This window comes from Amia ocellicauda, chromosome 20 (genome assembly GCF_036373705.1).
Source record: "Amia ocellicauda isolate fAmiCal2 chromosome 20, fAmiCal2.hap1, whole genome shotgun sequence".
NCBI lineage: Eukaryota > Metazoa > Chordata > Actinopteri > Amiiformes > Amiidae > Amia > Amia ocellicauda.
The window spans coordinates 23,948,384-23,962,096 of record NC_089869.1 but is presented as its reverse complement, the minus strand read 5'-3'; the positions used below and the strand labels follow the sequence as shown (position 1 = coordinate 23,962,096).

At 39.5% G+C, this 13,713-nt stretch overlaps 1 protein-coding gene across 4 annotated transcripts in view; it reads right to left on the bottom strand.

Annotated features, from left to right (window-relative positions):
* Positions 1-13,713, bottom strand: part of jakmip3 (Janus kinase and microtubule interacting protein 3) — a 47,529-nt gene that overhangs the window by 29,345 nt on the left and 4,471 nt on the right. For all 4 annotated transcript variants that reach the window (XM_066693250.1, XM_066693248.1, XM_066693251.1 and 1 more), the window contains exon 3: positions 4,277-4,518. In XM_066693250.1, the coding sequence (XP_066549347.1) occupies positions 4,277-4,411 (135 nt within the window). In that variant the 5' untranslated portion in view covers positions 4,412-4,518. The remainder of the gene's footprint in view (positions 1-4,276; positions 4,519-13,713) is intronic.

The following is a 13,713-nucleotide window of genomic DNA, read 5'->3' as shown; positions in this document are numbered from 1 at the left end:
CACTAATCCTTAAATGAAGTGCAGACTAGGTGTTTTAGTAAATTGCATCAATCCACCTGGACATATTTCATGATCTTATTGTCTGTATTCTGTAGAGTACACAGTTCAAACAGACAGTTAGATTGAGCTGGGTGGTTTTGTAATGGAGGGACTGCAGTTTTACTGGATTGACAGTTAAACACATAAACAACAACAACAACAACGAACAACCGCAACCTCCCGTTTGGAGAACCAGATCTCACAGGGCATGCTGGCTCTTCTGTTTCTGAACTCCACTGGGACCACGGCTTATCTACCTGGACGAAACCTGTGCCTTATTGAAACCATCGAAACTGTGGGTGACTTGGAGAAATCTGTATGAAACCGGTGGGGCTGTGGGAAAGGGAAGCGAGGAGGAGGGGAGATTCCTCCGGGCTGTGACCCATTTAAAGCAGAGGCTATCTCCAGCTGTAGATCAATAGGAGGAAACAGCTGCTTCATTTTAAACCGGGCACTGCCTCAACCTCCGTCACCTTTGCCACAGGTTTAGTCTTTGAGCGCAGTGTCTTAAGCGTGGGGTAGGGTCCAATTATGTGATACGTGTTGGATATGAGGACTGGGGAGTTTAAAGGCCACTTACTATAAAACCCAAACTGTAAGCCTTTAGACCAAACATGTCCGTCTTCATCCTCATCCTCAGCCTTTCTCCTGGCGATCAGGGAGACGGAATATGTTTAGGAAAATGCAGCCAGTTATGGACTATTATATCTAAGGTAAAGCATTACTGATTATTATGATTATATTATTAAAAACTCTTTCTTAATAGAAAGAATGTTTTCTGCAAGTTAATAACATTCCTTTATTTCAAAATGGTTGAAAAAAACACAGCCCTATTAATACAACATTGGCTTGCAGGTCCAATTAAGTATTCAACTCACTGGGGAATTAAGAATTAAAACCATACAGAGGGAGTCAAGACATTAAACATACGCTCTCTCCCAATTATCGGGCAAAGACTTTTTACACTGCAATTATACATCTCCTCGTGCAATTAAAGGGACAGAATATCTTCCAAAGGTCATTCTGGCAAAACCTCCACCGAAGGAGTGAATTATTTCCCATGGCCAAATACTGAAATTAAAACATAATACATTGCATAGTGTTAACATTATTTCACCATGAAAATGTGCTTAATGTGAGTTAACAATCTGAGCAAGAAATCCATGTAAAGACCATGTATTTGGAGTAAAATTCGATGTACACTTATAAGCAAAGCTGAGGGAATATCTGGGTCTGTTGTTCCTTCTTAATCCCAGTCTTCTATTTACAGTTCAAGGTACGATCTATTTTTAGCTTCACATCTGGGAAGGGAAGTAACGAGGAATCACTGAGTCCCAATTACAGCTTTGCACATCAATGTTATGTTTCCTGCTAAACTAAATCATTTCTGAAAGCCTCATAACACTGTACTGTGAAATCCTGTAAGCGATGAGGAAAAAACACTTATGGCAAGCTATATTTCCTTCTTTTTTTATTTAAAATTATAATTATTCAGAGTTTGACTTCAGGGGTTTGGTCACTGGTGCCATTTTGAAAATATACTGACTTAGGCTTACAGCATTGATGTTAGAAAAATGCATTCCTGATTATAACTGCTGGCACAATAACTGTAGCATATTAATACTGGATGCGCTCGTTAGAAATTCATCACGCGTGAGGAATGACGGCGAAGCTTGAACAAGCACTACATGCGATCTCCCTGTGAGAAGTGACAAGCGTACAAGCCAAACAAAAAGCCTCCTCGACCAAATTAGCCGACAGTAACTGTTGCTGGAGAGGCCTACTGATAATCCTGGACTCCCGTCTAAAGAGAGACAGAGAGAGAGAAGGAGCTCTCTCATCCTCGCTCAATGAACCACGTCCCGCACATTTGGCTACAGGTGCACAGCTTTTTGAGTCTCTCTAAAATGTCAGTATCCAAATGATATCATGTTATATCATTACATTTCATTTAAATGTCTACAAACGTGGCGTTCCTTTGTTTATCTAAATGTATTTGTAAATGAACGATTCAGAAAGAAGCCTGTTTGTGTGATGTAAACTCTCTGAATTCAAATTAAATATCCCTTGCCTCGAGACCAGCTGCTTCGAGAATACAGATCTGTAGTGTATCCAGTCATCCATCGTTAATAGAGACCCCGTTCAACGAGCTTTCTGAAAAGGTTACAGATGTGATTCAACAACATTCTCTCTCTCTCTCTCTCTCATGTATTTTTCACAGTGTGAAAAGTGGCTCCCAAATCACCTCCGTTATTGTTATTTTTGTAATTTTTTTTCCAATCCTTAGACTTGGAAAGAAAAGCATGTCCTCTCTGTTGGTTACTTTCATCAAGACATTGACCTTTCCTTTGGTATAGGAATGGCTAAACTGTATTGGCCCAAGGATGTAAATACTGAATTCGGGACGCTGGAGAAAGACTGAAACGGAGAGGTGAGCTCCTTGACCTTGTCTGTTTGAAATCCTCCACCACTGACGTTTCAAAAAGGTCTTTGAACTGTTTTTGCTATTGCCTTTACGATCATCTCTCCTAAATGAATGTTTGCAGGCACGTCAACACAAGCAGTTCAGATCACTGGTATTTATTTTGAAGCATGGAAGGCCATCATAACCTTTCCTTACTTCCAAACCCTCTGCCATCTTTACAACAGGCGCAGAATCCATTATTCCACTGCAAAAGTATAACCCGGTGTTCACAATCCTATTCTATACATCTTATATCCTCTCACAGCGAGTGCAGTATCTATGCGTTTCCTGCTGCAGCTCGACACAAGCCTCCACAATGCTCCCCTCTTATTTCCAGGCTGGTGATTTATTACAAGCAATTGTGAAACGTAGAGGTCCTCTTGCGATTTATTCCATCGCATCTCCTCCACACGGTTCCAAGTGGCCTCACCTCGGTGCCATCCCTTGCAGACAAAAGCCCGCAGTCTCATTATAGCCGCGTCTAACTGGTACTTTTCAAATTATGCTTCCACTGGAAAAATCAGCACTCTCTTCAAAACGAGCATATTTTAGTTCTTACATACATTTATCCGGCGCGATAAACGACATAATTCACATGTCTGGGAGGAATATGCTTCGGCACAATAGCGTTTCCCAAAAAAACACGGAGATTTGTATCAGAGGGCATCAAGTATTTTAGTATTATGTGGGCAGTTGTCGATCTTGTGTCAGGCCTGCATGGAGGAAAAACTAGACTCCGTCTCCGCCGACAATAACGAGTGGTTTTCCCTCGTTTTACAATCAATCTTAAGGCAGCAGTTGAACAGTTGGTTTCTAAGACTGTAGTCTCCATTTTGAGAGAGCTGAGTAATGCCTGCAATAGGGCTGAATACCATTGTGCTCACTGGCGTCCGACTATTTTAAAGCCTATTGATTATTTCGTCAGTGACGCGTATCGATAATCTATTCTGATTTTCTAAACCGGGCTACACTCGGTTACACTGTGTTTGCACCCCAGACTGTGAAGGGTCTGCGAAGTACGAGCTGCTCTCTAATGATACCACAGAGACCTCCCGACGCACAGCGATACTGCACAGGTAATTACTTCCCAGAGCAGTCTGTGGCTTTTATTTTTTTTCTGTTCACAGTAAATCACAGTTTTCTGGCTTTCAAGCACAGCTGATTCCAATCTGCAGCTGGGGATAAGGTTGCAGGAGCAGGTCGGAGAAGCGGCTACACGACTTCCTCGTGCAAGGTGACGCCAAACCTCGCCAAAATGGTGAAACGCGACTGATCAATAAATTCCATCTTGTAACACAGCGAGATCAAGATCAGATCAAAGCAAGCAATCCTAAATCCCCGTCTTAACACAGCTTTCGATGAACAGGACTCTGGATATATATATATATATATATATATATGTTGATGCTAAGAAATCTTGCCTTGAAAACAAAATACAATAAATAAGGTACAACTCTTAGATATCAGTGTAACATTGGGCTCCCCTTCCTGTTATTGACTTCCTGTCTGCTCTAGCATCGACTTTAATAACTTTATTTATACCTACATCTAAACATTTACGAAGCAGTTCAAAGGTGTTTATGATAGAGCCAAAATGGAACAAAATGGAACTGAAAACATATTTCCACAAATTACTAAAATATATGCATTGACTTTTAAGCATTACAGAAACAATCGCACAACACCAGTATTCCCAGCCCGCCCCCTACAGTGGGGTGGCGCTCTCCGGTCTACACGACTGTAAGAGTGATAAAGAGAGCGAGAGATTCACACCTTACTCTTTTCTTGCTGGAGTTCGATTTGGATGTCTGTCAGTTTGGCCCTGAGCTCTTCATTGGCAGCTTGTAAAGCAGCTAAGGCGTCGGGTCTGTCTCCCTTAGCTCGGCTGCCGGCACCCTTCTTTGACATGGTGACACGGTGGTCCAGAGGGTGGGGCCCCCAGCCGGGAGAACCCTTTCTTCTGAGGTGTGAGGCGTCTCTTCCCTTCTGTTTCCCAGCTACATTTTCTTTACCACCTGAAACACAACGTGGAGGAGTAAATAATTATAATAATGAAGAAGAACCAGAGTAAAAGTCTAAATTTGAGAGCCACCTCGGCAATGCTACCCACTTGAGCTCGGGGGGATGAAATATCTGAACTGCAGGATGAGCCATTACTCTGTGTATGACAGGACTCAACTCTGAGCAACTGTGCAACAATGACAGTGAGATTAGGTGCTTAGGAGGATTGGAAATCCTGCACATTGATGCAGTAAGTAAGAGTATTACTGGAGCAGGCCCGAACATTCACACGCAGAGCTGGTATCATAAAAAAACTGAATGCACGCTGTGAAATACCCAGAGGCACAAAACCACTGTGTTACTTGGGTAGAGAGCAGGCTACATACAGTATGATCACAAACTACGGTGGGTGTCCCTAGATATCCGAATGCAAGGCAAGGAGAGGAAATGTCTTGGTGTGTTTGTTTATACGTTACATTAAATGAAAAGGACGCTTTGCAGGAATCCTGCTTTGCAAACGCTTTATCGTCTTGATTTTGCATGACAAAGGCTCCATTGTGTTCGTAACAATAGCCACTATTTGCCTCTTCTCCACTCAGTGATCCATTTAGTTATTGTTAGATTTGGTGGGACGTGTGGAAGTAGGACTGAAAGAAGTTATATGACATTTTAAAAGCTTTGGACACTTAGAAACTTTTAGTCCATCTTCAGTTTAACAGTTGCGTTTGGTTTCACAGCACTAAGCTTAGACTAATGTTTATTCAGGAAAGGAAGGCCAAGATTAGCCGTGGTCTGTGGATCCAGCTGAAGGCACAGTGAACATCTTCAAAGCTTAAACTGAAACACACAGATTGAACGAGAAAACAAACCAATATACAGTGTGCCATCCTCTCTGTGATCTCATGCCTCCTTGAATGGTGCATTGTAGTATTGCAAGATCTCTGTTATTATTGTTATTCCAATCCGCTGAACACGAATTCCTCACACAGTTCGTGCACTGCACATACGAATCTTCAGACAGTGATCCATTATACCAGTTACGTTGCTTGTGCTTTTTGTATGGATTTGATTATTGACTTACAATTGATCAAAAACACAGACAATGCAATTGGAACCCTCAAAATTTCAAGATTTTACCATGATTTTACATTTTTACCTTTATTTACCTAATTTTACAGTTTTTTTTACCACATTGTTAAAATGATTGTAGCACAGTTACAATTATTTTACCATGGTTTTACCACATGTATACCATATTTTTACTATGCTACACTATACTACACTTTATCATACATTACCAAGTTTTTTCCATGGTACACCACACTACACCATTTGTAACCATATTTTTACCATGGTAAACTGTGCTTTACTACATGATTATCATGCTTAACTACATTGCGCATTACTGTATATTTACCACAGCACAACCCACTACAATCTTATTAGGAAGAAAAGTGTCACAGCCTCATGTTTGGTCCATGGACCCATATGGCATTTATTATTTATATGACACATTTACCTTCTACCAGTATGTAAATATGGTTGAGATCACCTTAATCAAACCTGCCATGAAGCTTAATTACTTTTACAATACCATCTTACCCTCAGTTGATTTCTTATACGGATAGTCTACAATACTTGCAAATTCAATTCGCTAATTACAGCAGATTTTATTCCAGAGACGATCAATAAAATAAATCAAATGGCCTCGGCCATGTTCTGAGAAGAGGTGATCGCAGACTGAGTAATCGCAGGTCCGGGCTGATCATTTATACGCGTGTTTTTCTCCCTTTCCTGAATTTTGATGGGAGAAATAAAATAGACAGATGCAATTGTGAAATTATTGCGTCTGGATCAACAGCATTACTGTGTGTTGTAGAAATTGAAGACCTGTCCTGGTTGCTGATCTGTCTGCTTAGAAAATATTCAGGAATACCTTCTGAATATTACATTAATTATATTTGCAATCGAACACAGTCCAGCACAGTCCAATACAGTCTAGTACAGTCCAGCACAGTCATATACAGTCTAGTACAGTCCAGTACAACACAGTCCAGCACACTCCAATACAGTCCAATACAGTCCAGTCATATACAGTCCAGCACAGTCTGGTACAGTCCAGCACAGTTCGGTACAGTCCACTACAGTCCGGCACAGTTCGGTACAGTCCAGTACAGTCCGGTACACTAATACTTCTGGTCCTGACAGATAAAGTACAATACACAGGGAGACAGATAGTAATACACAAACACATGTATGCTATAGACACACAAACCAAACGCCAAATTATATTGATACTGTTAATGTTTGTAGACTTTCCAATTATCGTTTGTAATGGAAACTATTTACTAAGAAAATATTTAATATGAAAACAAGGTGTTGCTTCAGTCAATACATCCTTATTGTACTAAGAAAAATGTCAATATCAGAAATATTTCTTATAAAAACGGGTACATATTTGTTTTCCTAACCTTTACAAAAGCTTTTGACGGTAGTTATCACATAATAATACAGAGTTCCATTTCAATTAATTTTATTTTCATTTGAATGCAAGAATAAATATAATTAATACAATTTTAGGGCACATGAAAATAGACGAGACTAGACAACAATTATCAAGCTATCTGTCTTCTGACAAAATTACATTTTCCGAAGGTTATCTGCTTGATTTTATTTCTATAATTGAGACAGATTTATAGAATGGTTGAGCTACTGCAATAATTGAATAGTATGCTTGTTATGTATGTACTTATCGGAAATTATTTGTTGAGTTGTGACCCTGTCTGAGAGCAGCAGACTGTCTGAAATAGTAACATATTTTTGCACTGAGACAAAATGATAGGCACAAAATAAATAACAACTTTGGCATATTACCAGGTTAACACAACATATACAATCAAGACTTTGATCTGACAGCGGTGAAGAGAGCAACACATCCTGTCTTGGCGATGCAGAATAATTGCAGAGATGTTACAGAGCAGTGGGTGAGGTCACAGACTAAATGTATGGAAACAGACAACGGCGCTCCATAGCTGAGCTTCGTAAGGAAAGTTAATCTCCTCTGTCTCGGAGGAATAAACAGACAGTAAAAACATTTCGATACCACAACCTGAGCCAAGCTTTGTGTGGCGATCGAAGTGAGGGAGACTGTACCGTGTGTCCCATATGTGAATGGACAGCTTTGGCAGGTGAATGGAAGCTGTAGGCATTCAGGGTAATGTAAGCAGATGGATTATGAACTGGTTGATGTTTAGGAAACAGAGGGTGTCGATTAGAGGAGTCGCTTCTAACTGCAGTGAGGTTATCAGTGGAGTTCCACAGGGATCAGTATTGGGGCCTTTGCTTTTTCTAATCTATATTAATGATCTGGACTCTGGTATAGTTAGCAAACTTGTCAAATTTGCAGATGATACCAAAATAGGTGGCTCAGCAGATGCAATCTTGGCAGCACAGGCTATTCAAAGGCACTTAGATAATATTCAGTTGTGGGCGACACCTGGCAGATGAAATTCAATGTGGACAAGTGCAAGGTAATACATACAGGTAACAAAAATGTCCACTATAATGACACTATGGGAGGTACAGATCTAGATGAAGTAACGCATGAGAAAGACCTAGGAGTCTATGTGGACTCCTCACTTTCTCCATCCAAACAATGTGGGGAAGCAATAAAAAAGGCAAACACAATGCTAGGGTATATTGTCAAAAGTGTAGAATTGAGAACAAGGGCAGTGATGTTCAGACTGTACAATGCACTAGTTAGAGCTCATCTGGATACTGTGGACAGTTCTGGGCTCCACACTTCAAGAAAGATATCGCTGCTCTAGAGGCAGTTCAGAGGAGAGCAACCAGACTTATTCCAGGTCTGAAGGGAATGTCCTACTGAGAGACTGAGGACCTGAACCTTTTCACCCTGGAACAGAGGAGACTACGTGGGGACTTGATCCAGGTCTTCAAAATCATGAAAGGCATCGAGCACATCAAACCAGAGGAGCCTATCCAGATCAGCAGGGACACACGCACCTGGGGACACAAATGGAAATTGGGCTTCAAGGCGTTCAAGACAGAAAACAGGAGACACTTCTTCACACAGAGAGGCGTCACAATCTGAACAAACTCCCCAGCGATGTGGCTGAAGAGACAATTTGGGAACATTCAAAAACAGACTGGATAGGATCCTTGATCCTTGATCACTCAGTGACCAAATAAGCACGATGGGGTGAATGGCCTCCTCTCGATTGTGAACTCTCTTATGTTCTTATGTTCTTAATGATGATACTCCTGCTAGCGTTAAACTAGCAGTACAGGAACGAGCCTTGCAAAAAACAACAAATGGTTTTAGATCTCAAAAATAAATATAATCACAATCACGATCATCAGAAGTTTCTCCAGTAACGAAACCAGGCCTGAAACTTCAAATTCCCCATATTTTTCCACGATCGATTATTATTTGGATCACTGTTTTACTTGTAGCCTTTCAGAGCCTTATTTTAATGTGAAGAATAATCACACTTCTTTACGCAGAGTATAATATGAATCTGATCAGCACATAAAATAATATTCATCTTGCAGCGTAAAAGAACTTCCACCCCCTCATTGTTACCTTCTTACCTACCGGGGTGTTGCATTAAATTAAAATCCAATTCCACATTTCTCTCGGCACTGGATTCTCTGTGCTAAGTGATAACACTTTTACGCTTAATGATTGTTTAATATTATTTTGTGGCTTCTTAAAAGCTTAACAACGTTTAATAATAACACTAGCAATGAGTGAGGAAACTGCTGCGTTATAAACTCAATCCCCACTCTCGCTCTCTGGAAGCCCCAGTGGGTTAGTAAACATCTCCGCTGTAATTCTCCCCGAGTCCACGTCCATTTCCATCCACAGCCCCACCCCACGCCAGGGCATGCGTGCGATTTACATTCACTTTCAGAACAAACTGCCGTCGGCTGCATTTCCAATTATGTTTGACCTCTTGACATAATAATGCCCAATGAATACATATTTAAGGACAGTTGCCAAGATCCATCAATGTACCGCGCATATATGAACAGCGGTTTACATAACGGTCCCGAATGGCTAATGACAGTAAAGGTTTACTGAGAATACCATACCAGCACAATCTCTAGTGGGGCACCTGGATGCATCTGACCTACTATCAAAACAAATCATTATAATAAGCTCTATCCCGAGGTTAAACAAACAGGTACAATCGTAGAGGTTTATAAAGATTGCTGCATTTCATAGGACTTATGTTGAACAGCATTACTTCTCATATGACAATCCTGCGCATATTCTAGCGCTCACTTGAATTAACAGCAAGACATGGGAGTGTTTTGACAGAATCATCCAGGAACATTCGTGACATGAAGCGGGATTATTTCAACACACACACACACATGTGACCTTGGACAGGAAGGACAATTGTGTGAGCTCTATTATGAGAAAGAATTAAACTGACACACGAGACAAAGGCCAGGCAGATCTTCAACCTCATCTCCTGTCACTCATATCGAAGAATGAATGGAAACATAATGAAGACATTGTTACAGAGGAGGAGTTATTTACCCTTTACTAATCTGTGAAGAAGGAAAAAAAGACCCACTTTTCCTGTAAAATTGGCTATTAAAATGAAAAAGTCACCATCTTAAAATCTCGGAAGGGTGTCGTAAAGATTTTGATCTTCAATGTGAGCCTGGCGCCGTTATTAGAGGCAGGCGAGCTGTAATATATTCCCAGTGTCTCGTCTGTCTGCAAGGGACTTTAACCGTCGTTTTGTCCACATAACAGATGTGGCTTTTCTCTTTCAAACCCTGACCTTTGACAAGAAAGGAAAGGGATGTGAGTCGCACGTTAATGAGCAGGTCTAAGAAGAAACAGCTTTTATTATCCCTTAATGCAGCTCTGAACAGAACTACCAGTTGCACAGAGAGACCAAATATACACAACATTCAAAACTGAGTATCATTAGTAGTAGTAGTGTAGTTGACTACATTTATACATATAATTCAATCAATCAAATTCATATTAATCTCATCATATTGTCTTTATTAGAACAGCAATCTGAAAATCATACTGTAAATATAATATAATATAATAATATCTTATATCCCTATAACAACTGTGAAACTACAATCAATCCAAGATCAACTGGCTGATTCATGAATGCACGATTAAAAGAACGAATAACCCATTCACTAAATTCATAAACCAAACATATGTCATGAATACAGCCAGAGGTCACGAGAAGGACACATTTAATCCCTCCATCTGTGTGGGATTTCCTGCCAATAATATCAGTTCATAACACTGTATGCACAAGAAAAGCCTCAATGTGGGGGTTCACTATTGAGACCCAGAGAAGGTCAGAAACATGTTTACAAAAATACTAGTTGTCGGAGGCAATTTAAGCCGAAATTTCTGTCCGCGCCTGTCTTACCATTAGTGTGTCCTTTGCCAGGCGCGTCTCATTATAATTAAATGATGCGATGCCAGAAGAGTCAGAAGACCCCATTGTGAGGGTTTCTCAGGCTCCTCCCCCGGGGGGCCGAGCCCTTTCACAAGAGTCAGTGACTCTGATTTCTATCAAGAGTTAACAGAGCAACGGCCAAATTACATCAAAAGGAAACTGTTCTGTGGGAGACAGCCTGGGACCATGGTTTGCAGATATGATGATGAACTCTGGGTAGGAGTGTTGGCTGTGCAGTCTTCATACGTATATTTAGCACCTAAAACATGTTTTGTTTAGTTAAGTGTTTGGTGTACAATCTGAATAGAAGGAAACGCAGAACTTACATCATTCAGTTATATGAAACTTTGATTCTGATTTGTATTATTACAAGATCTCTGTCACAATCTCTCACTGATTCATTATCAATATTATTATAAATTATTATTATCAGTGCTGGAGAAGTAAAACAGAACAAGTCTTGCCTGTGTATAATATGTTATCAGAAAAAAGATTAAGCAATTCATACAGTTCTAATATTTCTATGAAATGCACTATAGTGTTACATGAGTCTAATTACATTTTAGCTGCCATCCCAGACAGTTTCAGCTGTATTAATGTACATTTACGAAAATATTAAATGCTGAAACATTTGCAAAGCAACTCTATAGCAGTAAATATGTATTTATATGTATTATGTAAATATGTATTTATATTTACTATCAAATAGCTTTTGCTGGTGCATTTTCACATATGGATTCATTCCAATGTTCTCTATAAGTCACTGAAGTAGTCTGTTCATTTCAGACAGACACGACTATTCATTCTCTTGGATTTAAGATAACTGAGGACAACTAACCAAGCTATGTTAGTGGTGCTCCCCCAATCATACAATGGCCACAATATTATGTATAGTCCTTCTGTCCTTTCTTTATATAGCAAACAGCAGTAAGTCTTTAAATTACTATCACTTCTTGATAATCCGGTCAGAAATGCTTGTTGATCCTGTCAGCCCTTCCTTTGAACGAGTCCTATAGTAGTTTCCAGCACACTTGGCTCAGCAGGCATGTGTGAAAACCACCAACTCAGTGGAAGTACAAAAGCCATGCTTTAGATGCTGCCATTAATGTGTTTCCCTGTTATCTCATTGGCTGGAGAAAATCAGCTTCTCTTAACAACTGTCTCAAGATCCGTGCCAGCGGCAAAGAGAAGAAAAGCAATTCATGCAACAGAGCACAATCACTATGAAATGAGAAACTAGACAACATAAGGCTTGGACCATATACAGCAGCATAGAACAAATATTAAAACTATATATAAAAAGTGTCACGTAAACAGACAGTTTTATCTTACTCATAAGGGGTTATACTGTTGGATTTTACAATATTGTATTGTAGTAAATAATGTGTTTAATTTTGGGAGGGTGGCATTTAAGTGTTATACAAAGGTAGTAAATGATCTATAATACTAGGAAATGGATACACAACATGGTGGTGAGTACTGAAACATATTCCATTGAATACAACTGGAGAATTGGAAGTATATTTAAATGTCAAACTTATTATATTATTTACTTCTTAGCAGATGCCCTTGCCCAGGGAAACAGTTGTAACAATAGATACTACTTCCACAAGACATATTCTGATGACACACAACAATATCAATCCTAACTGAATTACAATAAATACAACATAAAGTACAAGATGCTGTAAAGGGTCATTCAAGGAAAAGCAGGAAAGTGGTAATTATCGTTGAGAAAATTGCAGTACTTCTCCAGTCTGCACAATCTACATCAGCACACGTTTAATGAGTTTATCTCTCAGGATGATTCTCAGAAAAGTGAATCTCTTTTCTCCTTTTCTACATTCTTGTTTGTGAATCCATTCAATAGTCTCATGCAATATAAATCCATAAATCAGCCCACACATCCACTCCAACCATAATGGATACAGTTCAGCCTATCAGCTACTATCAGGGAGGAATTTAAAAAGACCCCTGAGTAAATTGCAGATCAAGACTTGCTATTGGTTAAACTTTGCAGAACAATACAATATCATTATTACTATTGTTGTGCAATCAACTTAGATGATGATATTATTGTTTTAATCCATTCTATATATTCGACTGGAGAAGGTACGCATACCAAGGGACTACACTAGTACATTCATATAAAGCATCAGTGAGTCCAGCTGTGGTTTTTCTTCTCCCTTTCTCACTGCTGTAAATAGAAAGCTGGTTGTACTGCATATGCCTGCAAGCAAATGGCAATTTTCCACTCTATAGGATGCATAATAAAAGGAAAATGGCTGCATTGCTCTATATAGGAAATTATATAAAGTAGAGAACTAAATCACGTAACGTGTCCGGTTCTCACGGCTTTCCTCAGATCATGACTGGGACCTAGCGGATAGTGCGGTCGCGTTGTTCGGTCGTATCTGCTCACTTCTTAAATGGATAGCAAGTATTAATAGGGTGTGGACTCTCTGCTCTGATTTAAAGTATTGCAGGTGAAATTGGACAGTTTCTCTTCCGCATATGTAGGGTAGAGTATATTAAGAATATGCATCATGTTACTTTGGAAATTGTTTATTCAAAAACGAAATTTAGTGATTTTGAATTCAGCTTAAATTCAATTAAAAACAAATGTTCATGAAGACAAGCTTTGTGCTTTCTGTATCCTCTTGACAAATTCACCCCATTGATATCTAATACAATAAACAATAATGTATTAACCTATTGTAACTACTGTATGTACCATAG